Source organism: Pseudonaja textilis, chromosome 4 (assembly GCF_049901715.1).
Source record: "Pseudonaja textilis isolate UNSWEBS1 chromosome 4, rPseTex1.2, whole genome shotgun sequence".
NCBI classification, from domain to species: Eukaryota; Metazoa; Chordata; class Lepidosauria; order Squamata; family Elapidae; genus Pseudonaja; species Pseudonaja textilis.
Genome location: NC_141993.1, coordinates 46705375 through 46732926, shown reverse-complemented (window position 1 = coordinate 46732926; position 27552 = coordinate 46705375). Strand labels below are relative to the sequence as shown.

The 27552-nt window shown below is 36.2% G+C and overlaps 1 protein-coding gene across 6 annotated transcripts in view; it reads left to right on the top strand.

Moving 5' to 3' along the window:
- SLK (STE20 like kinase) overlaps nt 1–27552 on the top strand; it is a 42422-nt gene that overhangs the window by 11550 nt on the left and 3320 nt on the right. For 2 of the 6 annotated variants that reach the window (XM_026704717.2, XM_087932790.1), the window contains exons 3-19: nt 575–739; nt 2379–2427; nt 2996–3145; nt 4261–4333; nt 5119–5313; nt 5555–5636; nt 6643–6771; nt 7709–9127; nt 10213–10343; nt 10595–10718; nt 11989–12168; nt 14020–14112; nt 24981–25110; nt 25557–25681; nt 25787–25975; nt 26348–26473; nt 27019–27132. In XM_026704717.2, the coding sequence (XP_026560502.1) occupies nt 575–739; nt 2379–2427; nt 2996–3145; nt 4261–4333; nt 5119–5313; nt 5555–5636; nt 6643–6771; nt 7709–9127; nt 10213–10343; nt 10595–10718; nt 11989–12168; nt 14020–14112; nt 24981–25110; nt 25557–25681; nt 25787–25975; nt 26348–26473; nt 27019–27132 (3474 nt within the window). Of the gene's footprint in view, nt 1–574; nt 740–2378; nt 2428–2995; nt 3146–4260; nt 4334–5118; nt 5314–5554; nt 5637–6642; nt 6772–7705; nt 9128–10212; nt 10344–10594; nt 10719–11988; nt 12169–14019; nt 14113–24980; nt 25111–25556; nt 25682–25786; nt 25976–26347; nt 26474–27018; nt 27133–27552 lie in introns of all 6 variants that reach the window. The other 4 variants (XM_026704715.2, XM_026704716.2, XM_087932792.1 and 1 more) reach the window with 3 other exon arrangements.

Genomic DNA, 27552 nt, shown 5'->3' with positions numbered 1-27552 from the left:
AGGGTGCAGGAGGGTCACACGTGGCTCCTGTACCTCTTTTCCGCCTTGGATGGCCAGCAGCACTCTGCTGACCAAAATGGGGCTTGGGGCCATGCAAAGCCCTCTGCGCCCCATTTTTGGCCTGGACAGCCTCCTGCAACACTCTGCCGGCCAAATTGGGGTGTGGGGAGGGTCACAAGCAGTCCCACCCACAGCCCGTTTTGGCCAACAGGATGTTGCAGGAGGCGTCTGTCCTGTCTCCCCCCCGGCCAGCCCACGGAGAAGTACAGTGCTGATCCAGCCCTCAGAGAAATCCAGTTTGACATCCCTGATCTAGACAACACAGATGTGCTGTGCTTTCTGCCTTAGCTAAGACTTTTCAATAAGATGGTGTCAGCTTGAAGGCTTTGCAGAAAAAGAAAAGGTTGCATTGAATAAATTAAAGAAGAAAGTGCTAATAATACCTTCTAGGTGATCCAGTATATTCTAGTATGTATTTAGAAAATATCCAGAACATGGAGGAACACTTGGATAAAATGCCCTCAGTATAAATGACTAAAACAACCAACCAGTTCTGCTTTAATGTTTTCTGCAGGCTCAAAACAAAGAAACAAAAGTCCTTGCTGCTGCAAAGGTCATTGATACTAAATCCGAAGAAGAACTTGAAGACTACATGGTTGAAATTGATATTTTAGCATCATGTGATCATCCTAATATTGTGAAATTGCTAGATGCTTTTTATTATGAAAATAATCTTTGGGTAAGTGTTTGCTTTTGTTCACAACTATGCTTTAATGGAGAAAAGGTACAATCTTGACATTGGCTCCATGCAATCTGCACTTTTTAAAAAATACATTTTTAGAGACAGATTTGCAATTCACTGCATCTATTGGAAATTATTAACATTTTAAATATTTCAAAATAATGTAAACTCTGCTGGCTGAGTTTATTGTTATCTATGCATAAGTACAAAGAAAATTACTGTCTTCAATGTCATATTTAGGCTAGAGTGCCCAGGCTGTGGCAGCCAAAGTAGAGAGATAAAATTCAATCACTCTTTCATATTTTGTTGTGAACTTAGCTGTCATGCTGCAATTGGATATGTGAAAAATATGAAAAAAAGGGAACACAATGTCAAACACCATTTTTAATAGCTTGAATAATACCTATCCCATTGCCATGTGAATGATTGAGTTTTCACATAACTATAACTTAGGATTTTCTTGATGATTTGTTGAATAAATTACAATGACCTGTTTATATATAACATTAAATCTTAATGAGCACAATCATACCTTTTGTCGTGGACAGCAATTAACAATGTTATGGCATAGCACTGTATATGCATTGGTGATTTTATTCTCCCTTTTCTCTTGAGAAAAATTGGATCATAATTTCTCTCTCCCTTTCCACTTAGAAAGAGGAAGAAAGATTAATGCCATGTTGCCATGAATTGCATTTGCCATTCATGTTTCCAAAGAACAGGATTTGCTTAATTAGTCTGAAAGACACTAAACTAGGGAGAAAGAAGAAAACAAAGCATAACTGATAGCTGATTATTAAGGCAAGTCAGATTTGCTGACCTCATACTCTGTTCTATTCATTCGTTATGTTCTGGCTTAATTTCATGTAATAAAAGAAATACAGAGGCCAGGCTGCATGACTCTTTTCTATTTAATTCTCAATAGAACAAATTTGGTGAAATAAGCTCTTAAAGAATGTAGGCATGAATACAGGTTGTCATCATATTCAAAATTCACACCACATATCATCCAAATGAATACATTATGTTTAATTTATTCTAAGACATATAAAGATTATGTCTCAATGTTTGATTTTTGAATTACAGAGGATTTGGATCTTTTAATGAAATTAACCAAATTTATTAATTTCCCCAGAGTTTAATGGAATTGCAACATTATGGATAATAGAAACCTATCATGTCTCATTAAGTGTGTCAAATCATTGAAAAAAATAGAAAAAGAAACTAATAAAACTTCAGAAGTAAAGATGTACAAAACATTTTGATTCAGAATCTCTGAAAGCAATTTTGAGGTTTGACGATAGCCATTCTGTCCTCATGGAAAGTATTCTGGTGTTGATCCTACCATATTGGAGGTGTTCCAGACTTAGGGCAAGCTGTTTTGAATTAAGAAATGAATAATTTGGAGCAGACAATACCAGTAAGGTCAGAACACTTTCTAGGAAGACAGGAACAACCTCTTCAAGCTTGAAGCAAGTCTTTCCAAGTAAAAGTGGGCATTTTAAAATGTTTCACATTCAATTTGTTTTGCACGCTTCTAACCAGAAATTTAATGTAGGTGGTTGAGCTTAATCCCTGTTCTTCAACAAGCCAATTTGAAAAGTAAACATCTATATTACTTTCTCTAAATATTTAGATCCTCATTGAGTTCTGTGCTGGTGGTGCAGTTGATGCAGTAATGTTGGGTAAGTACAACAAATTCAAAATGTTGGAAAAATAGATAATTTCATTGGTAGCTTCTGTTATTTTAAAACTATGAACACATTAATGCCTAACACTTTTGTACAATTTACAGAAATAGAAAATAAATGAGCGAACATTATTAGACTATGATTTTAAGAAATAATTTTAATTTTAAAACCTATGTGTAATGCTAGTAGGAAAGATCTTGGGAAGTTGAAGAGATGCTGCCTAATGAACAGATAAGACACAACAGAGTCTGCACTGGTTAGTGGACAGGACAAGAGGTCCAGAAGGAACCCTCCCTAATTTCTCAGGCTGTAAAGGAGATGGTGGTATTTGCAAATTTGCAAGATTTTGTTAATGTAGCTTTACAATAATATAAAATTGACTTATCTGATCCTGCTTGGTCTACCTGGTAAAGCTTGGAACTATGTCATTTAATGTTGAAATCTATATAATTTAATGTTGAAATCTATATAACACTTCTTCCCCAACCCCTGCATATTTTACTTTAATTATCAAGATTTTTGGCAAAAGATATTTAAATGCAAGAGTATGCTTTCCTTGCAGAACTGGAAAGACCGCTGACGGAGCCACAGATCAGAGTAGTTTGCAGGCAGACTCTTGAGGCACTGCATTATCTGCATGAAAACAAGATCATTCACCGAGATTTGAAAGCTGGCAACATTCTTTTCACTTTGGATGGAGATATTAAACTAGGTGAGTATTCTATTTCTTAAAGTAGAAGACAGTTACATTGTTTTAATACTAGTGTAGTATCAGTAATAGTTTCTCAATAAATATAGATAGCTATTTCTAAGTATAGGACCTTAATTAGAACTGCTTTAGCTGATTTCAGTTTCAAAGAAAACTGTTTTTTCACCATTGCATGAAGTACCTTAATACAGATAATGCCAATAGAAGAGTCTATATGTAGCTCAGGCTTGAACTGTAGAGTCCTTGGTGTTTTCTGAACATAGTTATTTATTTGCAGACATTTTATTACCCAACTAGATAATATCTTCAATGAGGTTTTCTCTCTGTTTTTATGCAACAAGTTGCCCTGCCAGTGTTGGTGGAGGTGTTGTTTTCCCATTAATAGTTCCTTGACTAGGATATTGTTTAATTTCTGATTGTTCAAGTACCATTTAAATCCTGAAATTGTCATCTTAATGGAAATTGCTTTCCTGCCATACATGCATATGAAATTCTATCAAAAAACCATGGTCAAATGTATCATATTCATACTTGCTTTTTATTGTAATGTCTTGCAGTTATACAGACTTGATGATTTGCTTTTATGCTTTGATAGCATTGCTCTTTAGAGGCAGCTTTAGTGTGGGAGATTGAGGCTAAAATATTGTCCAATAAACTATATTTATTAGATCTTTTAGCATTAATTTCTCTCCCCTTTCCTTTCTTTGTTCCTCTTTTACTTATTTAATATCTTTTAATTAGTATTTTAATGTACATTTAATATTGTTCCTCTGTGTGTGTATGTATATAAAGACAGCAATAAAAGTTGATCTATTTACCATAAGACTTTTGACAAGTTTCACTGAATCTCACTTTAAATCAACATAAAGGATATACATGTCATTTGTCTCTTCTTTTTTTAAAAAAATTGTCATATTTGTTTAAATGTTAAATGCATGAAGTAATTGTTCCAAGTATACATCTTGGAGCAAAATGAGAAAGTTAAAATGGAATCAGGAGACAGTTAAGAATGAAATGATGTTTTTTCATTTGGAAATGTAGGAAACAAAGCAGATCACTTTGAAACACAAATGCAAATTCCTATGTGATTCTAAATCAATATTTTTCATTTGTTGAAGCGGATTTTGGAGTATCAGCTAAAAATACACGCACAATCCAGAGGCGAGATTCTTTCATTGGCACTCCATATTGGTAAGCCATTTTATAGCCTTTTGAGGATAACCTTTATACATATAACATTGTACGTGCTGTGGCCCACCAGCAGAGCTGGCGGCAGACTCAGGTGATGAGGAGGTTGGGAAGAACTTGGGCCAATTCTGGAGCCTGGGGAAGGCTCTGATGGATGCTCAGCGTCAAACACAGAGATAGAGCCAGGGGCTGTCTGGCATTTCCCAGCCACTGGAGAGCATCTTCCTTTAGAGTCAGATGAATGAGACGGAGGAACAGCTGGGGCCTGTTGCTGTATGTGTAGAACAAATAGGAGAGGGGAACAATGGAGGACAATGAGTGGGCTCTGGAAGCAAAACAAACATGGAAGCTGAATGGCCCCTCCCTGGCTGGGGAGTAAATAAGAGGAAAAGGGAAGGGTGGTTATAGCAGACTACCATTCGCATTTCTAGAAAGTTTGCTTCTTGTGTGTTTCCTGGGACAAATACTGCCTTGCCAGAACTGAGGTTTCTCTATTTCTTTGACTTAATTTGCAGCCTTCTGACTGGGAGCTCACAGCCTTGCATTTATCTTAAGGAGCTGATAAGGACGAGTGTTTCAGTTAACTCCTTGCAGCAGTCTTTCTGTTCTGTGAAGGCTGGGTCAGAACAGTATGCTTTTAGAGCTATATAAAATAAGAAAAATGACAACATTCTTCAAGTAACAACAATATAAACAATATTGATCTTACATTCCTTAGTTTGTGAGTTAGGTCTTGGCTCAGGCCTTATTTATTGCTAACAATGTGGGGTTTTCTTTTCTTACTCTAGGATGGCTCCTGAAGTGGTCATGTGTGAGACATCTAAAGACAGACCTTATGATTATAAAGCTGATGTTTGGTCTTTAGGTGTCACTTTAATAGAAATGGCTGAAATAGAACCACCTCATCATGAATTAAATCCAATGCGTGTTCTGCTGAAAATAGCGAAGTCGGAACCACCTTCGTTGGCACAACCATCAAAATGGTTATTTTATTCTATTTGTTATCAGTATTAGAATAAACTGACAAAAAGAAGTACTTGCTCCAAAGTTGACAATAATTTTTATATTGTAATATTAATATTACTGTAATAAATGAAAACTGCCTGTTATATATGAATGGAAATATTGTCAATTATTTGAATTTTATTTTGACCATTATTTATAATTAACTTTTAATTACCAATTTTACCTTTATAACTTACCAATTTAATTGCTTTTATGTAGGTCTGCTGATTTTAAGGATTTCTTAAAGAAATGTTTGGAAAAGAATGTAGATGCCAGATGGAACATTACTGAACTTTTGCAGGTATGAAGAATGAAATACTTTACTGTTTGGACTTCATTTTCAAATCATATAGAATTTAGAAACTACAATTGAAGACATACCGTAAATATGCTAACATGAGACATGTATAATGTTTAATGTTGTAAAAGCATCCACCAGGGAAATACAAATCTGAAACACTGGTAATTTATACTCTACTCCTGCAGCTAAATGATAAAAACAATTTAGAAGATATACTCAAATGTACAAATGGCACTTTCCTTTAAAATTTAATTAAATGTCCATTTGGAGAAAAACAAGATAGGACCAGACAAACCTTTCTCCCGTAGTGGTATGGAAAATGACAGAATTGTATTCATTTTTAAGCTGAGCTGAAATTAACATAGGTTAAACTAGGAGGGATTTGTTTATTAATTTTGGAATCTGTTTATGTCTTTGATTTCACTACCATGTTCCAAAAGGGTGATGTTTCATATTTACAAGGATAATTTGTAAATTAGAGTTGCAGAAATTTCTGGGCTTAACAGCCTTAAAATCGTTGAATTTAGAAGAAATGGTTTGAGAAAATAAATTCAAATGCAGGATTTCTAATGCTAATCAAGTAGTGTTGGATGTTGTTTAAGAAACTAGAATGTATAGAGGTCTCATTCATAATTGTGAAATTGAATTAGCCTATGACTTTCTTTCTTCCCAAATTCATTATTTAAGATAAAATATATCCATAAATGAAACCACTTTCATTTGAGAACAATTATCCAGAAAATTAATTTTGGTTTGTGCTTGCAATATATGTAATTTTCTTAAGCATAAATAAATAAATAGAAATGCATTTAGGCTTCCAAATATAAGAAAGTACTAAAGAATAGAAAGGTTTTTTTTTTTAAAAAATAATTTTATACAAGAAGTGTTCAATAGAAAAATGAGTTGTAAGCCTTTTAGTAGAAACCTATATTTTTACTTGTCTTGTCTCAAAATTTTAATTTAAAGCCTTTTAATTTTTATTAAATTCTGTATGCCTTTTTTCTAGCATCCATTTGTTACTGTAACTTCCAATAAACCAATCAGAGAGCTGATTGCAGAAGCAAAGGCTGAAGTCACTGAAGAAGTAGAGGATGGAAAAGATGAAGATGAAGAGGAGGAATCCGAAAATTCTCTAGTGAGAAATTTAAAATGTGTACATTAAAAAGAAACTTTGCGCTGCAAGCCTAGTTTATAAATTGTTACTTTTTGTTAATGCACATTTTTATTACAGTGTTAAATGTCATATAAACTGATTTGCTCTCCCAATTAATATCTAAAATAATTTTCCAGCTTTCTAGTATACATTTTAAGTAACAATTAAGTAGTTTAAATAGCAAACTGGACCTAGACCAATTGATAATATACCATCATTTGTCAAACAGTAAATTTCTATTAACAAGTAAACTTGCATATTAAAGTAGATTATATTATTTACATAATATAAATATAACTATATATAGCTTGTTTGATTTGTCCTATGTTGTTTTGAGTATTCTGTGTTTCTCCAAAGCATAAGAATTTTTAAGATTTCATTAGCAATAAAATGGCAGGTACAAGTTCCATTCCTATTGCAGGTAATCAGAGGTAGCTGAATGTATGTCAGTTAAACAGTTACCCAGTGGTATGATAGATAGCCAATACATTTAATAAATAAAATAAAACAACAGATTTTAGATCTATGTAAACTTGTACCTATGGGTTCTAAGTTGCATTTCCTTTAAGGAAGGTTGCCAAATACAGAAGTGTAAAGTGTGCTTATTTATTTATTTATTTATCAAATTTTATATAGCCACCCATCTCATTGAAGGCAGATGCTGTAATGCAGAAGTTTTTAGCTTGCACATATAAAGGCAATATCGTTTTGTCAGGTACAGATTCCTAGATTCAAAGAAAATTTGAATGACAAAAGGTGCACATTGGGAAGAAGCCTATCCAGAGATGTTGTTCTACTATAAATTCTATAATTTACTGTTATTATAAGTTCTACATATTCTTAACTTCAGCAATATAGTGAATAAAATTGAAGTAATTACATGTACAACTAAAAATGATTTCAATATCCATTTTAGCAGTTACCTGCAAATAAGCGAGCCTCATCTGACCTCAGTATTGCCAGCTCGGAAGAGGATAAGCTTTCACAGAATGCATCTATGCTGGAATCTGTTTCGGAGAGACTAGAGCGTTCATCCATGGAAGAGACAAGTAGTAATACAATTGAAAAAGAAAAGACAAGTATGGAGCTTGGCAGAAATGAAGATGAAGTATTCACAAAAATCATAAGTGATGCCAAGCAGAGTCATACTGAAAAAGGAGAGAATGAATTGGCATTACAGCATGAAGTTGAAGAAGCCAAAAAGAGCGAAAATGCTGATCAAAATGTCATAGTGAATAAAGACACGATAGCACAGAAAGAAGAAAAGGAAATCAATACAGTGTTATCTATAATAAATGTCAAGCCTGATCTAAAAACAGAAAAAGAAAATGCTTTGTCAAACGAATCATCAGGTGAGAACAGAAATAAAATTAGTCTCGAAATTGAAGCCAGCTGTGCAGAAATTAGAGAAACAATTTCTAAGGAGATTGATATGCAAGAAGAAAAACAAAGTTTCATCCAGGAAAACAAAGCGGTAGAGGAAATATCAACAGAAAAAAGTAAAGCAATTAAGGAATTACAAGGAAATGAAAAATGTGAAGGTGATGTTCTGAAAGAAATTGAAAACCAGAAATATGAAACAAATGCAAATACGGAAATGACAGATATAGAAGAATTATCTGATAAACAGCAGAAACCAATGAAAGAAGAGATCAGTAGTGCTCAAGAGGGAGATATTGCTACCAAGGTTCAGATCACAGATTCAATTAAAGTGATTGAAAGCGGCCAACAGCCAACAAAGTGTACTTCTGAGGATGCTCAGGGACAAATTACTTCTGAACCAACATTTATTCAGAATGATACAGATATTGATCAGCAACAGAGAGTGGGAGATTATGATGATTCTAACCAGAGAAACACCTCAAAGGAAACTGAGGTCAACATTTCAACAACAAAAATGGAGGTCATGAAACAGAAACCAGGATCGGATGATGCTATACATGCTGAAAAACAAAAGACAACTGAAGAAATCAATACAAAAGATGAGGTTTATGTTACACAACCTGGTGATAAATTAGAGATCAAAGCTGAAGAAAACCACAAGAATAATTTATCTATTAAAAATCATCTTGAAGATAGTACAGTAAAACAACCTTTGAGACATGAGGCATCTCCAGTACCAAGTATTAATGTTAGCTGTGTAGAAAATGAGACAGAAGACAAATCAAAGAATCAGAATAATATTGAACATACACAATGTCTTGATCCTGAAACTGCTAAAGAAAATGATACAGATTCAGGCACTGGTTCTACAGCTGATAATAGCAGCATTGATTTAAATTTGTCAATTTCCAACTTCCTCACTAAAAACAAAGAGAGTGGATCAATATCTTTACAAGTAAGTTGTAATTTAAAATTAAGCCCGTTATGAATTTGAATGGATGCAAATTATAGACTCTTCTCTATTTACCATAATTAATTACAAATTTCCATATCACTGTGTCCTTAGAATGTTGCGAGTTCTCTTTCCCTGCATAGACATGCTTCTAATTATATATACATACACACACACACACACACACACATATATATGTGTGTGTGTGTGTTTGTGTAAATGTCTTTTAGTTCAAATGTTTGTGTGGTACTTTTTATATAGATGACTTCTGAATATGGAAAGAATGACTGTACTACAAAAATCCAAAGGCTACAGTTCCAATCATATTTAGTTTAGATTATTATTGGACATTTTATTATGCAATCTGTATATAATGTCTCTTCTGTGGTATTCGGTTTTTAATTTCTCCTATAAAATGGAGATCCGATTATCAACATACATAGATGTCTCTGTAGTCTTCTCTTTCGGAATCATCGGTATTAAGGAAACTGCAGAACCTTGAGTGAGAAATAGCAAACAAAGTAAACTAAAAGCAATAGATAAGAGAACAGATACAACTGAATCTAGATATGCTTTTATCGTACCTACTTCCTCATACCCTTCCACCCTTGTAAACATCTTTCTTTCTGCTGCGTTTATATGCCAATTTATACTGTGCCTTTTCTTTTTTTAAAGTTCTTGGCTCTGTCTTTTTGAAGATTTTAGCAAGTCCATCCAATCACAACTTGGTTTCCCTTTCTTTTCAGCTTGTTCATTCTTCCTTCATATGTTTAATTTGCAGTTTCAATCTCATTCATTATTTCTCTGTGATCATTAGAAGATTCACCTAATAACTGATATAATTAGCTAATAGTAGATATTTATAAGAGTTGATACTGATATTTTACTGTACACAGTAATTATTTATGAAATTATTGCCATCTTATTCATATATTCAAAATTATAAAGACAGGAAATATCTAGTTGAAGAAATGAATTTCCTTATAGGGAATACATTAAAACAGATTTTATTTACTCTTGATTATAAAAAAATAGCTTGACACCATATTTTAAAGAGATCAAGAAATAATGCATCATTTTTTATGTAGGAAACCAAAAGACATAAGAAGACTTTAAAGAAAACTCGGAAATTCATTATTGATGGTGTAGAAGTAAGTGTGACTACTTCAAAAATAGTCACTGACAGTGATTCTAAAAGTGAAGAACTTCGGTATCTTCGGTGAGTTTTAAAATATCCATTTCAAATGAGAAAGAATCTTTATAATATATGTTCACATATGGACTCACAAACACAGAAATATGCACACACACGTATACTGTGGACTGTATTAGACTATAAGAAACAGTTTGCATTATCTCAATGCAGTAGTTCAATTCCATTCTTCAGTTATTAGTCATATTACTTCAGAATTCTAACTTCACTTTGGATACTGATGACTCTAAAATTACTTCCCTCTTCCTTAATGCCAGTCGTCAAGAATTACGGGAGCTGCGCCTTCTCCAAAAAGAAGAACAACGAGCTCAGCAGCAACTCAGTAATAAGCTATTACAACAACGAGAACAGATGTTTAGGCGCTTTGAACAGGAAATGACAGTAAGATTCCAGTTTCCTGCTGCTATTATATTTTTGGGCAAGCTCAACATTTTCTTTTTAGTGATGAAGTAGTAGATTATGACATTCCACTAAAGTAAAAAATTAGCTATGCCTCCTTTTAAAGGGTAGGAAAGAAAAAGGTGAAAAGGAATGGAAAAGGAGATAGCTATAATGAAAGGAATAAAATTCAAGTGGGCCTTGTGATAAAGTCATTTTGAAAATAAGTACAGGGTTTGTACTTTTAAACATAAAGAACTTATATCCAATATCTGTTCATACAGTGTTACTGCTAAACAGAGCCTTATTTTTTATGAAGAAGTGGTTCTTAAATGAAAGTAGGGGCATAATAATGTGCACGATGCTGCACTCCATCTGATACAAGCCACAGGAAAAGTGCTGATAATAGAGAAGATAATATCAGTGTTATAAAAACTGGGGTAAATGTAGCAAGATACATTTCTTCAGTAATATAAAAACTAGAATTTTTATCTTAAAAATAAATTTAGAAGAAGTACGTAACTTATGACTAAACAAGGACTGCTGTCGTAAATATTTTAGCTCTATGGTTTTAAAATGGAGGGGGGATAAAACCATTTCAGAATTGCTTGACCTTAATAAAGAAATGTATGCTTTTGCATTTCATATTCCCCATCTCACTGAATAAGAGAATTATTTCTGCTGATTCAGTTCTAAATGGTTTCAGCCAAATCTAGAAGCAATTTTTATTAGAATAACTATTTTCTTGAATTTAAGTACTTCAATTTACTTATACAAATGAGTTAAGGCAGAGAAAAAAATGCCTTGTTAACAGATGGTGTTCTCTCCCCTTCCACTTTTGCTTAGTAAACATTTTACAAACTTTAATAAAGGATTCAAGCAGTTATCAGAGATTACTATTTTTCATAAGATTCTTCTGGTTTATCTTAATACTGCTCTCAGAAGAGTATATTAGAATGCATTTGTTCTGTCTTTCTTTCTAAACATCTAAAATAATTGCAAGAAACTGTATTCTCATTCTATGTGACATCCCCATTCTTATCTTTGTGCCTGATGTGAGAGTCAACAGTATTTGGGAAGTGGTGGGGTGTTGGACTTGGAGCATTTGTGACACATAAAAATTCCAAGCTGAGCCGTCGCCTGATTCCACCCTACCCCCCACTCCCCACCCGGTTCTGTTTCTCCTATATATAGATCTTCATTATATATGCTTTCACATCTGTAAATTTTTTCACTCAGGTAATCAGTGAAAATAATGCTATTATTTTTTTAGAGCAAGAAGCGGCAGTATGATCAGGAAATTGAAAACCTAGAAAAACAGCAAAAGCAAACAATAGAACGCTTGGAACAGGAACATACAAATCGTTTACGTGATGAAGCTAAGCGCATCAAAGCAGAACAAGAAAAAGAATTATCCAAGTTTCAAAATATGCTGAAAAACAAAAAGAAAGAGGTAAAGCCTTTAAATAATTTAGAAAATACAGCAAATATTTTTGGCCTTAGTAATGTTTACATTTTCATTCCATATGTTATAATTGTGCATACACACTCAATGCACACTTAGGGTCTGCAACACCTTATTTTCAGTAATAAATTATGATGGGCTTCACTATGTATTTGTAGTAGCTAAAAGTATTATTTAGTAAAGACCTTTGATGGAATGTTTGTGTGTGTTATTCAGAATAATTGCTAGAACAGTTTGCAGAGAGATTTGCACATGTGCTTTTATGAATATTGCACGTGGCTAATTATTAAGATTTTTTTCAATTGATGCTTTGTAAGTAAAAGTCATGGAGAATACATCAGAAGTCATGAAATAACATACATCACAACAAAAATTTTAAAATTGTGTGCATGTGTAAGCAGAAGGATGATATTTATATCAGAAGAAGCAAAGATAAAATGCTGTAGAATACTATTTTTTTCTCTCAGATTACCCTACATGCAATATAGCACAGTTTTACATTTCAATATAGTTGTGGTAGAAAAACTGCAGAATTGATATCTCTGAATGAAATAGAAAAGGGATTGTTCTGCAGTATGTTACTAAGATAATTTTTAAAATTGAAATAGTGGTTACATTTACCATTTTGATTTTATTTGGACCTAATCCAGTTTAAATATAAGAAATTATTGGGCTCAAGCAACTTAAAACTCAGTATTTGAATATATTGTTCCTTTGTTAAAGGGAGGCCAAAATTATGCAAAATATAAGGAATTGTATCTCAGATCTTTTCTGAATTTTTGTTAATTAACTCATTAATATTTCACTTTTTTATTACCATTTTTGACAAAACACTTCTTGCCTCCAAAATCTCCCCAGCCTGATGATTACTAGGCTATTATAATATTACTTGCAGAAAATAATACCATATAATCACAACAGAAATTTCTTGAACCTCAGTTTTGATATATTTTGTTTATAATTTGTTTAGTGCCATTCTTATGCTAACTGTTTGATATTATTACAATACTATTACATCTAGTTGTCATATTTAAAAACTGTATAATAACTTCTTTCTTTTGCTAAATTTCTTGCACTTGGGAGTCTCTAGTGGTGATTGGATCTCAAAGGGGAAAGCTGATTAAAGTTTTAATACACTCATAGAAACAGAAATAGCATGTGGTGATTTGGGCTTTATTTCCTATGGATGCTTTAAGTTTTAAAAATAGTAATTTAATCTTGGATAACTAGACAGTCCATCCATCAGAAGTATTTTAATTTGATTTCTATACTGAATAAAGGATTGGACTTGATGGCCTACCTGGCCTTTTTAGCTCCAGTATAAAATTGAATGTTTGATTTATTTTCCCAATGATATGTGAAACATCACTTTTGAGATGATGGTGGCTTTTCATACAAGTTGTTCTTTTAACAACTATTATCTGTACTTTTATATGACAAGTGCAAAGGTAGCTGCTCTTGTGTTGTTGTTTTATTCCATATGTTTTATTGTTTGGAAAAACAAAATCCTTTCTACTGTCATTTCAAAAATCTTTCTATTTTAATTACTGTCTACTGCATAAAAATAGATTATGGAAGCAGTTTATTAGTACTTGGATGCAAACAGAGATTAGTTGTTAAGCTGCTATTGGCATGTGCACTTTTTTCTGGAATGCAATCAATAAATACTTCTTGCATGTACACTCCTTCCTCCATTTTCTCTTAAGCTAACTCTTCTGGCTTTGCATGCATTTGTAACATATTCTGAATGCTTATTGCTCCTCTTCATTCACCATAAATGCTTGCTGTGGAGAAAAAGGGTTATTTTTCCACCACATTCTGCATGCTTGTGCACTGTAGGTTTTTAATGAAGTGGAGAAAGCACCAAAAGAGCTGAGAAAAGAGCTCATGAAACGCAAGAAAGAGGAGCTTACTCAAACCCAGCATGCTCAGGTAACCATAGCAGCTTCCTGCTTCTAAATCCCCCAAAACAGCTTTGTTTGCATTGCTTTAATAGTTTGATAATGGTTGGGCATTTTTTTTCCTCCGAAGAAATCTATTCATTGGTAGGGGTTTGTTTCCCAGAACTGCAGTTAAAAGTGTATTAGATTTTAATGTTAAAATATCAATGTAAAATGATTCTATTTTAAGAAATATTTAGTTATTTATAGACCAGCATCCAAAGTAATTAAAGTTCAGTTTATGTTGTATATTAAAATGTCTGTCATATACTTCACATCTGCTTTAACTGAAGCTTTTGGTATCAAAAATAATGGAAAGGTAATTATTATGATTTTGCTTACATTTTTTAAAATTAATCACTGAAATCTATAATGCCAGACAGTGACCCTGCTGTTAATTAGGTGCATATTTATGAACAAGATAATCAAAGCTTTCTTCCAAATATATTACTGTAGATGGTATATTTTGATATTTTTGAAACAAAATTTGCATTGAGATTGCTGTATTTGTAGTCCAACTTTTAATGTTAAGTGGTAATTATTGATTGCTAATATCAACATTAACTTTTCATGTTAAAGAATACTTCTGATACAACAATATGCAGTTAGTGTGTAGCTGGCTTGCATACACATATAGGACCATGGTAGCTTGGGATGTACTGGTTCCAGTGAGAGAATTCCTGAACCCTCTTTCTATAAACCTGGTGCATTATCTCAAAACTCCTGGAGGCAGCTGATTATATTATGTTACCAAACCCTTCTGCCGTTGATCGGTCAGCAAGCAGGTAAAGGGTAATCTCTTCAGTTATTTGATCTCTCAAGGAAGCACCTGCAAAGACTAGTTCCTTGTTGCAGATTGAGCACTGCTAACCCATGAAATTATTATTATATACAGCAAGGTTGAGTATTGAAAATAAAGCAGGACAGGAATGAACAGTTCCTTTCTAAAGACCAAGGTTCCAGCTCATTGCTGGAAACACAAGCAAATACCTCAGAACAAATTCACAGATGGATGGAAGAAATCTGAATAATTGCAAGTCTGCAACCTAAAAGACAATCTCCACTGCAGCTACCTACATACATCCTAGTGTGAAGTCCACATCCACTAGATTCTAGCATGGCTTTTGTTGGCTGCACGCATTGTCTGGTTGGATAGATCACCAGATGTTCTTTTAATCCTTTAATCTGGAACTCTCAAAGTTGATTTTCTCTATATTCATTACATAGGCCGATATGATGTTTAACTTTATATTTTATTATATATGGCACTTATAGAGAAAATTAAACTTCCCAGTAGGATAATATTAATGATTTCTTAAACTTATATGTGCCCCAATTCTCCATGATTCTAGGTGGCTCATAAAAAAAACACAGAAATTAAAATAAAATCAATACATGATATGAAAGAACAATAAAAGATAGCAAATGCAACAAAGTGAAGAATCTCCTCTAAAAGATTGAAGAGTATGAAGACTTGGTGAACAGCTGGGTCTTCACTCTTCTAAACAACATGAGTTGAGGGGATGATAAACATAAAAAGCACTCAAGTATTTAGAGCAAGATAGAAAAAGATATTGCTGAAGTCTGTCTTAGACATCAGCTGAATTACTGAATCTTCCCATCCCAGCCATTGAGCAGAATCTTGCTTTTAATAGGCATTCATTTTTTGTAGCAGTGTATCATACCTTTTTCCAAACTTCTGCATAGATGGTGTATTTGGCAAGTTGTCATTTTTGTGTGACTGTCTTGTAATTGCAGTCCTTAAATCATTGGGAAAAAGATAATTCCTTTTAACATAGCAAGTGAAGTTATGAGGTGTGAATGACAATGGGTTACAGAGTATTAGGTATAGGAAAATAAATAGTTTGAATTTAAATAGATTGTTTTTTTCCTCAGCTGAGATTGGTACCTGCATATATAAATGCTCATTTGAGATAATAAGTAGTGCTTATAACAGTACTTCTGAAGTAGTGTATTATAAATAAAGATGAATTATTGTTACAATAGTGCCTGTTAAAGAGGTGGTTGCTGAAGTTGTAAGTTCTTTGGTTGTTTTGCTTTTGTTTAGTGTTGAAATGCTTTGTTTGTGGTTATTTTCACATGGGAAGTACATTGTATTCTGCTCCACAGGCCATTGCTCAGGTTATGATTCAGTCATTTCAGTTGTCCTCATCTGCTCTCTTCAATGCAGTTATACAGGATGTAAGTCCATATACTCCTCCCATAAAAAGCATAGACCCCTGTCGTGTTGGCTTTCTTTTTTCTCTTACATACATGTGCTGTTAAATTATTTTTATTTAAATTACTATACAAAACATTAATGTGCACAAAGAAATTAATAGAACAAATTAGACCAATTTTCAGCACATGTGTAAAACTAAGCTATTATTGTTTCCTCTGTGTGCTGTGAAACTTGGCTGTTCTTCAAAGTGCTTGTAGATACAATTTGACAGTGCATTTTCCTTCTTTACCTAACAACAGTTCTCCTATGTTTTTATTATCGGACAGAGAAATACCCCTTTTCCCTCCTTAAATAGTGACAAACTTTTAAGCACCTTCTTTTTTGTAGCTTCTCCACCCTTCCTATCAGGTAGTAGTTAGAGCTTTAAGAAGGACTTGTATCTTATCTGTATACTTTGCTTTGCAATGCAAAATTTTGATATTTTATTATATCATTTTATTACTGACCTTTAAAACCGTTCTGTACCTAATTATAGGCAATCTCTCTTTTAATATTAGAGAGTTGCATTTATACAGTCATTATTGATCTTCTATAAATAACAAAGAGGTAATCATAAAGTTCTTTTTTAACCATGTACCTGCTGATTATTCATTCGCAGTAGATAATGATTATACTTTGATGACATTTACATATTCAAATGTTTTTCTTAAATGCTTTTAAATTGTTATGGAGAAGTCAAACAAGAGAACTGTAAGGGAAAAGAAGTAGCCTTTTTGTGTTAAATAATTTCAGTTTCAATTTTCAGTTTGCATTCAGGTTCTACATCTCTTTACTTTCCATTATTCAATGGCACTGTGTTGCCAATTGTGTTTATTGATCCAGAATAAGATTTTTTTAATATGTAGGAACATTTTTAGGTTAGAAGCTACATGAAACACAAGGATAATAATTTTATATGAAAGTATGGGTGGAAACCTGTTCTATTCCGAGGTCTGTTTCTTAACCATGTCTAGTCATGGGTGGAATAGCTTTGTGGAATAGCATTTCACAGGAATGGCATAACTTTTCTGCAGCAGTCTGAGAAATGATGTTTGTCTGCGAGAATCCCCTATATATTTTCATACATATTTTGTGAGGATGAGGTCCAATAAATAAAAATGATTTTTTTTAAAAAATGTAAAATGTTAATTTTTTTAGTGTTTATATAAAAATGAAGCCAAAATTTCACAAATAATGTTAGTTGTTAAAGTACTAATGTGGATGGTTGTTGAAGAAAGCTAACCAGATTGAGGAAGTATAATTTAAAAGCCTCTTCAGATATAGTGTTTTTCTATGACAACAATGAGAATCACCCAGAGTTGCATTCTAGTTTTCTTTAAAGTGCCACTGGCACTAGTCAATAATGCAATGGAAGCTCTGCAAACTCATTCTAATGTTTCTATAACTGATGTGTTCTATAATTTGGTTTGTGAGCTGGGAGATTTTTAACTTTCATATTGTTAGCTCTGAGAGGAGCGAAACATGATTTTCCAATATGACTGGCAAATACTATAGCAATACTTTCAGGGGAAAGGAAATTTCTAAGTTTCCACAGCACATTTCATATCTTACATTAAAAATATTGTGATTACATTTTTTGAATATTTGCAATGTAAATGAAGTATTGATGTGCAAATACTTTTAAATTTTAATTTGTTTGCATTCTGTTGGTCTATTAGTAACTTAAGGTTTATATTTTGACAGATTATCTTTGTTGTTTCTAGACTTAGATTATTTTTTATAATATCTGAACCATCTTTAAAATGCTATATCATTTCACAAAGTGTTTTCAAAATACTGAGTTCGGATACATTTCTGAATCAAAAATATAAAGTTATGTGCTAGTTCTAAGTATATTTGGAGATCTAATGAGCTGTACATTATCTCACAAATTATATATGTTTATAAGCCACTATATAGATCTGTGATGACCTGTAGTCTCTCAAAATAACCCAAAACCCAAAACATATATTAAAGTCCGGTAAGGCCTTCAACTTAACTTCACTGTTTTATTAGGCACAGTTTAAAGTCACAAAAGTAAATAATGAGGCAAACAGAAAACCAAAACAAACCGCATTGATGAGAGTTTTGAAGCAAGCCAAGATAACTAATCATAAACTCCAGGAAAATAACTGAGAAATGTCCATGGGAAGAATGCCAGCAAAGATAAACCTCTTTCAAGGTAAACACTAATTGACTCCAGCAATTCTAACTATGTAGTTGAAAACTTATATACATAGGTCCCACCTGCAAGCCACGAGGAGGATCATGGTAATCTCCTCTTGAGTAGATCTCGCTTTTCCCTGATCCTCTCCTCCCTACATGACCTAGGATGAATAGGGGATGGGCCTGGATCCTCTTCTGCCTGCTTAGCCAGCCTCTGCCCTTCCCCAGCTTCCTCCACCACTGCTGGAGCACACTCCCACTGCCTGTTGGCTGTTCCTCCTCTTCCTCAGAGTCAGACTCCACCAGGGGCATGACACTTTCCCTCCCACAGGGCCCCCTCCCCTGGGACCAGACGTTGAGGAAACCGAGCGTGAAAGTCCTGGACCAAATGAGAAGCATGAACATCAGTGGCATCGACCCAGGTGAAGTCCTCTGGTCCATAACCTTTCCATGCCACCAAATACTGAAATCGGCCCCACAACTGGCGTGAATCTCACATGCTATCCACTTCATACTCCACCTCTCCCAGAGGTGCTACTGGGGCCGGCTGTGATGGACCCGCTCTATGCAGACTGTCGGGCGAGGGAGGGGCTAACAGGGAACGATGAAGAACAGAATGGATATGCATGGTCCGTGGCAGGGAGAGACAATAAGCCACAGGATTGATCACCGCCTCGACTGGAAAAGGTCCCAAGTAATGGTGATCGAGCTTTTTCAATGGTCGCGTCATTGGTAAATATCGAGTGGAGAGCCAAACCCGATCGCCGACCACTAAAGGTGGAACATCGCAACAATGTTGGTCTGCAAACCGTTTATAGTCTTCCTTGGCTCTCTCTAGTTGATCGCGGACCATGTGGTGCACGGCTTTTAACTCCTTCAAAAACGTATCCACTGACGGAACTGGGGAATCTGACAGGGCTAAAGGGAAAAGTTGTGGCTGAAACCCATAGTTAGCAAAGAAAGGGGACACATGGGTGGATGCATGTTGAGCATTGTTACAAGCAAATTCTGCCAGCAGCAGCACTTCCACCCAATTGTCTTGTTGAGTATTGCTGAAACAGCGGAGGTATTGCTCCAAAATAGCATTCATCTCTCTGTCCCCCCATCAGTTTCGGGGTGATGAGCAGACGACAGACATGTCTGAACCTGAAGTTTCGTGAGTAGGGTCTGCCAGAAGCGTGCCGTAAATTGTACCCCCCCGATCTGATACCATGCGGTCTGGTAACCCATGCAACCGTAAAACATGGGAGATAAACAATTGAGCCGTTATCTTGGCCGATGGAAGACCTGCACATGGAATAAAGTGGGCCATTTTAGTCAACATATCCACCACCACCAAAATGGTTGTGGCACTATTCGATGGTGGTAACTCAACGATGAAATCCAAAGAAACTGCTCCCCACGGTCGTTCTGGCGTGGGCAAGGGCTGCAAAAGACCAGGGGGTACACCAGGAGTATACTTGGCTTGGTGACAGATCCCACAGGATGCCACCTACCCTGACACATCATGTTTAAGTCTCGGCAACCAAAATGTTCTAGAGATGAGATGCAGTGTTTTGAACACCCCAAAGTGTCCTGCCGCTGGACTATCGTGACATTGACGTAGGATAAGGCCACAAAGAGGACCTCCAGGCACATAAATGCGATCACGGAACCGCAACAGGTCCCCAAGGTACACCCAAGGAGTCTCTTGTCTCCCATTTTCATCCAATTCTCGACGTCGAGCTGCTACAAATGGGTCCTGCCGCTGCACCTCCTGAATCCTCACTCGAAGGTCCACAGGTTCCTTGGCCGCAAACTGCTCCAACAGAATCACCATCTGGGGCAACATTTTATCCTCCCTTCAGCTATACTCAGGCTTCTGAGATAGGGCATCGGCTCGTTGATTCTTTCCACTTGGAACATAGGTCACCTGGAAATCGAATCAAGCAAAGAATAAGGACTATCTTACCTGACGCTGGTTCAATGTCCGAGCTGTACGTAGGTGTTCCAAATTGCGATGATCCATCCGAACCTCGATTTGGTGACGAGCCCCCTCCAGGTGGTGCCACCATGTCTCAAAAGCGACCTTAATCGCCAATAGCTCCTTATCCCAAATTGTATAGTTGCGCTCTGGAGCTGACAACTTCCAGGAATAATAAGCGCATGGGAAAAAAGTGCCTGCGGGAGCATAGGCCTGGAGGAGCACCGCACCAACAGCCACATCGGAAGCATCTGTTTCCACCACAAATGGCTGGCCTTGATCAGGGTGTTTGAGGATAGGCTCAGAAGCAAAGGTGACTTTCAACGCTTTGAAAGCTGCCTGCTTCTCAGCACCCCAATGGAACTTCCCACCTTGAGCAAATTGGAAAGGGGAGCAGTCAATGCAGCAAAATGGGGAATAAATGTGCGGTAGTAGTTCATAAACCCCAACAGTTGTTGCACATCCATAACTCGCTGTGGGAGGTTCCCACTCCTGCAACGATTGTATTTTTTCTGGGTCCATTTCCACCCCAGCAAGTGAAATACGATGTCCCAAGAAGTCAATCGTGGTTTGTGCAAACTGACATTTCTCATGTTTAGCAAACAGGTGGTTATCATGCAAATGTTGCAACACCAGCCGCACATGCTGCCAATGTTCCTGCAGGGAGTAAATCAAAATGTCATCTAAATAAATGACCATGAACTGATCCAACAAATCATGGAAAACATCGTGCATGAAATACATGAACACAGCTGGGGCATTGGTTAATCCAAAAGGCATCACAGTATAATCAAAATGCCCGTACCTCATCCGGAAAGCTGTTTTCCACTTGTCCCCTGCACGAATGCGAACCAGATTGTAGGCCCCATGCAAGTCCAACTTCATAAAGATCTTAGCTTGATGAAACCTCTCAATCAGTTCAGGGATGAGGTGAAGTGGGTACCGATTCCTCACTGTGATTGCATTCAATTTGCAGTAATCACAACACAAACGTAGCTCCCCTGATTTCTTTTTCACAAAAAGCACTGGTGCAGCCAATGGGGAGTTAGAAGGTCGGATAAACCCTTTCCGGAGGTTCTTGTCAATAAAATCCCGCAACGCGGCCAACTCCGGTTCTAACAGGGAATATATCCAACCCACCAGCAATTTTGCATCGGGCAACAAGTCAATTGGACAGTCATATGCCCGATGTGGAGGCAACTGATCTGACTCCTTCTCCCCAAACACATCAGCAAAGTCCACCAACTCCGCAGGTAGATCCAGGCCCACGGGTGCAGCCACATTCCCTGCACAGGAGAGCAAGCAATGGTTGGCACACTTCCTATCAAGCAACTGCACAGCTCCAGACAACCAGACAATCTGTGGATCGTGGGCCTGTAACCACTCCAAACCCAGCACCACCAGAAAATGAGGCACTGCTGCAGTGTAAAACACGGTTTCCTGCCCAATACGCATGCAAAGGGGTTTGGTTGCAACAACTACAGGTGCCGAACAAAGGGGCCGACCATCTATCATCTCCACCATTACTGGTGGGGATACCTGTTGCTGAGGAATGAACCACTGCTTGACAAAATGAGCATCCATGAAATTGGCTGTGGCCCCTGAGTCGTCCAAAGCTGGAATCTCCACCGCTCCCACACCAGGCATGAACACACTTGCTGGCAGCACAAGATGCTTCACCAATAGAGACTGTGGTGGAGATGTTAAAGGTGGCAAGGATGGCAAGGGTGGTGAAGATGGTGGGCCTATGGACTTTACACCCCAACCTGCAGACCCCCGTAGGCCGAGCGATGCTCGTTTCCCGCCACCGCAGGTGTCGCTGCTGTGGATGTCTTAACAGGACACTTGGCCGCAAAATGGCTTCAATTACCACAATAGAGGCATAAACCATCACAACGACGTCTATTCTTTTCTACTTGAGTCAGGCGAGGGTAGCCAGCCCCCAACTGCATGGGTTCCTTCAAAGGCACTTCCACCAAGGGTGCCATCTTGCTGGAAACAGATACGGTCTCTGTCCGTCGTCGCACCCGTCTCTGCTGAAGTCTAGCGTCGATACGAAGACACAAATGCATGAGCTCCTGAAGGGTGTGAGGGCATTCAGTGCGTGCCAACTCATCCAGGAGCTCCGACGACAAACGCTCCTGGAACTGGTCTAATAGCGCTGCCTCATTCCATTGTACATCCTGAGCAACCACCAAAAAACAAGCAATATAATCCATGAGTGAGCCATGCCCCTGCTTCAACTCTCTCAAACGTTTGTTTGCTGTTTGGCTTCGAACAGGGTCCTCAAACCTGAAACTGACGGCAAAACTCGGTGTAATTGTCCAACACCTGGTTGGGCTGGGTCAGCAGAGGTGTCGCCCAACGTGCTGCAGAGCCTGACAACAAACTAACCCAACCCCCCACCTTATCCTGGTCAGTGGGAAGGTCCTCAGGCTGAAGGCTCATGTAAAGCTGGCACTGCCTCCAAAATGCTGGAAATTGGGCCAGCGAACCATCAAATTTATCTGGCACTGCCACTGGGCATTTTCAGTGTGGCCGCGCAGTTTGCATTTGTGCCACCTGTGCAGTCAAAAGAACCACTTGCTGGGTTAACTGGGCAATTTGTGCTCTGAGCTGATCCATAGTCACCCCACAAAAAGCAAAAATAAGTTGAAGGGGTGGTTGGAGTCAAAGTGTGATGACCCGTAGTCTCTCAAAATAACCCAAAACCCAAAACATATATTAAAGTCCGGTAAGGCCTTCAACTTAACTTCACTGTTTTATTAGGCACAGTTTAAAGTCACAAAAGTAAATAATGAGGCAAACAGAAAACCAAACAAACAGCATTGATGAGAGTTCTGAAGCACACCGAGATAACTAATCATAAACTCCAGGAAAATAACTGAGAAAAGTCCATGGGAAGAACGCCAGCAAAGATAAATCTCTTTCAATGTAAACACTAATTGACTCCAGCAATTCTAACTATGTAGTTGAAAACTTATATACATAGGTCCCACCTGCAAGCCACGAGGAGGATCATGGTAATCTCCTCTTGAGTAGATCTCGCTTTCCCCTGATCCTCTCCTCCCTGCATGACCTAGGATGGATAGGGGATGGGCCTGGATCCTCTTCTGCCTGCTTAGCCGGCCTCTGCCCTTCCCCAGCCTCCTCTACCACCTCTGGAGCCACACTCCCACTCCCTGTTGGCTGTTCCTCCTCTTCCTCAGAGTCAGACTCCACCAGGGGCATGACAGATCAGGGGTATCAAACCCAATCAAATCACGGGCTGTATCATGACATATCGGGCCATATTGGGATATATTGGGATGTTTTTTACCTTTGCGGAGCCGGGATAGACATGGCCTGTGCAGGCTGTATTCGGCCTGCAAGCCACCAGTTTGACAAGCCTAATTAGATATTTTAAATAGGTTAAAATCCTGAGGATTTTTTAAAGTTTGTTTTTCATATGAATTGCATTCATATGAAGTACAACTCTACTTTTGTTTTAAAGTACATTTCTTTTTATGAAAACTTCTTAAACGATTCCAGTTCTTCAATTACTATTAAATACTGTGTATTACAATGCCACAGCACTATATTTCTAGGGATTAACTACTTGCTAATATTATTAATGGAGGCCAAATTGCACTTAGAGAAAACAATGTAAGTCTAATAAACTTCTTATACAGGCACTTGAACAATTCTGTTCTCTTCAGAGTAATAAAGTTGCTACTTTCTTAGCTTCTTCTGCAGTGACTCACAAAAATAACCCGAAGATTTTCAGGGCATCTGAAGACTTTCAGGACAAAAGGCTGAATTGATCTCAATAAACCTTTTGTGGAGAAAGATTCATTTTTAGTTCACCCCAATTTTTATTGGTTATATCTTCTGTCATCTACCACACCAATTAAAAATTAGTTTAACTGGTAACTATGAGAGCTATAAATATTTGTATAGCATTTTAATTATAGTGTTATATGCAAAACCTGAAGGTCTCTAGTTCATTGTCATATTTTCGGTTTGTGTTTTTCTTTAGCCCTATGACAGCATGAAGCAATTTGCTTGTAAAACCTACAAATAAATCAGATAAATTACTGATTTGGAGAGGAAAAATTAAATTTTAGAAGTAATTAAGTGTGCGTGTCCGTGTCCCAGTCTGTCCGTCCGTCCGTGCGTCCGTCCATCCATTGGATTGGGTGTTGCAGCTTTAGTATATGAAGGAAGGTTCTGAAAACTGAGGATAGTTGAAATATTGAACTGTAGCTTGTAGCATTCAGCACACCTTCTATAAAATATTAATTAACCTTTAGATAAAATGATGAGTCTGAATCCGAGATGCTCCCATTCATAGCCACATTGTTTATGAAACTTAGATGGCCTTTTGGGGATTGTTTATATCTTTCTCTGCTAGTGTATCTCCTTACAAAATGCTTTTGAGACTTCAGTGCTACTTGGAACTACTGTGGGATGCAAATCAACATTTCTATGAACTCTGTGTAATTAGTGAGTTTGGACTCATTTTTAACAGGAGCAAGAGTTTGTTCAGAAACAACAACAAGAACTGGATGCATCATTAAAAAAAATAATTCAGCAGCAGAAAGTAGAGCTGGCAACCATTGAACGAGATTGTCTTAACAACAAGCAGCAGCTCATGAGAGGTATTTGTTCTTTTTTCTCATAGTTGAACTGAGCCTTTATGAGTTCACAGTTGGATTAGCAGTTCCATCCATTTGTATGGCTGAAAAGTGAACCCCATGGAGTGATATTCGAAATTACTGTCCATTTGATACAAGTGGGAAACCAGGAGAGACCGTAACTAAACTTTAAATAAAGTTCATTCCAATGAAAGTCTTCATTCCAAAACAGTAAAATATAATATACAAAATCCTCTTTCAAGGCCATTTCTTATATGCCAAATCTATAGGTGTGTCAGTTCAAGTCTTTGTCAGAAAATATGTTAGAAATAATTCCTTCTTAACTTAATACAGTACTTTAGTTGGGATTTTCTTTAATTAAATCACTGAATGAAATAGAAAAGTTGCAGAAGACCCGTTTTGGAGTGCCTTTTCTCAGCAGTCTTCAGAATCCATTTTTTCCATTCTAGCCAGGGAAGCTGCAATATGGGAACTTGAAGAGCGACATTTGCAGGAAAAACATCAGCTGCTGAAACAGCAGCTGAAGGATCAGTACTTCATGCAGAGACACCAGCTGCTTAAACGGCATGAAAAAGTTAGTGTAATTTTAATTTTTTGATTTTTTTTTAACCTAATTTTCAGGGAAGTGCCTTTACTATTTTGCTGGCATTCCTTTTAATAATATTTATCTGTTTTTAAGGAAACGGAGCAAATGCAGAGATATAACCAACGACTGATTGAAGAGTTGAAAAACAAACATACTCAGGAAAAAGCTCGATTGCCCAAAATCCAGCGTAGTGAAGCCAAAACAAGAATGGCCATGTTTAAGAAAAGCCTCAGAATTAACTCTTCAAGCACTCCAGATCAAGATCGTGAAAAGATCAAGCAAGTAAGAAGCAATAATATTAATTTAAATTTAAACTATCTTTGGGAGTGAGAGTAGAAGTTCTGTGAAACTGATAAGCTTTTCCAGAGTTCAAAAGTATTACATTTAATTTAATAGCAATGTCTATGAAACTCTTTGACTCTTTTGACAAGTTTGAATGAATTTGGAACAGTTAACTATTGAAGATTTAGAATGTTATAGGTTTGATAGTTTATGAAAATTGCAAGATACTATAACATGTACCCAAATTATCAGAAATTGTTTTGTAAATAGCATGTAACAGGTGCATGTTATTATACTGTATTATGTACCATGTGTATGTGGTTAAATATAAAAGTAAGTGTTATTTTAATTTAAATTCTATTTTTGTACAAGTTTGCTGTTCAAGAAGAAAAGAGGCAAAAAAATGAAAGATTGGCTCAACTTCAGAAACATGAAAATCAAATGCGAGATCTTCAATTGCAGTGTGAAGCTAACATTAGAGAATTGCACCAGCTACAGGTCAATAAAATAAAATGTTTATTGATTCACAATACAGAAGTATACTATCATATATTGTGTATGGGATGATATTTAAATATTATATATCCATAGTGTCATTTATGTTATTTGTTTACGTGGAACTCTTCTATTTGAAAAGGGCTTTTGCAATACTCATATAACAGTTAAATTGGGAATAAATGTGTTTTCTTAGGCAATAATTCTGTGCCACTTTTTTTCCAAAGAAATGTGAAAGTAGTCAATAAAACATAGTATTAAGCAGTATCTAAAAACTCAATCTGAATGTCACCTCTCATGAACTGATATTACTACAATAGTGTTTTGGATTATTTTTAATAGAATGCGAAAATCGGGTAACTCTACTTTTTATTATATTTCGATTTAAAATAGTGACAACTGATTTTCCAATGCCTTAATTCTCATCCGTGGTCTGAATGGCAGTAACATCCAGATTATGTCTAATTTTAAAAATTAAGTCAGCGTATACTTGTAACCAAATGGCTATACCATCTGGTTTGATTTACTAAATGATTTCCCATTTTCAGAATGAGAAATGCCATCTACTGGTTGAACACGAGACTCAAAAATTAAAAGAGTTGGATGAAGAACATAGCCAAGAGCTTAAAGAATGGAGAGAGAAACTAAGACCAAGGAAGAAGGTAAAACTTCAAATTGGGAAATACATAAATCTAAACACAATGTTGTATCTTGAAGAGAAGTATTTAGAATAGAATAACAGAGTTGGAAGGGAGCTTGGGTGTCTTCTAATCCAAACCCCTGCTAGGCAGGAAACCCTATGCCATTTCAAATAAACAATCTGTTTTTCTATATAATGATCCAGAGTGTTTTGATATTTTGATTCTGATTCTTACTGGAAAAAGTATACATTTTTATAGTTACATACTAGTGCAAATGTTGAAATAGTACATTATCAGACAGACAGACAGACAGATAGATATAAAGATAGATACCCTAGAAGCTACAGTGAAAAAGCAAATTAAAAATATTTTCTACTGAATATTAACAGTGAACAGTATGACAAAATTAGAATAATTAGGTACATTTATGTAAAAATTCTG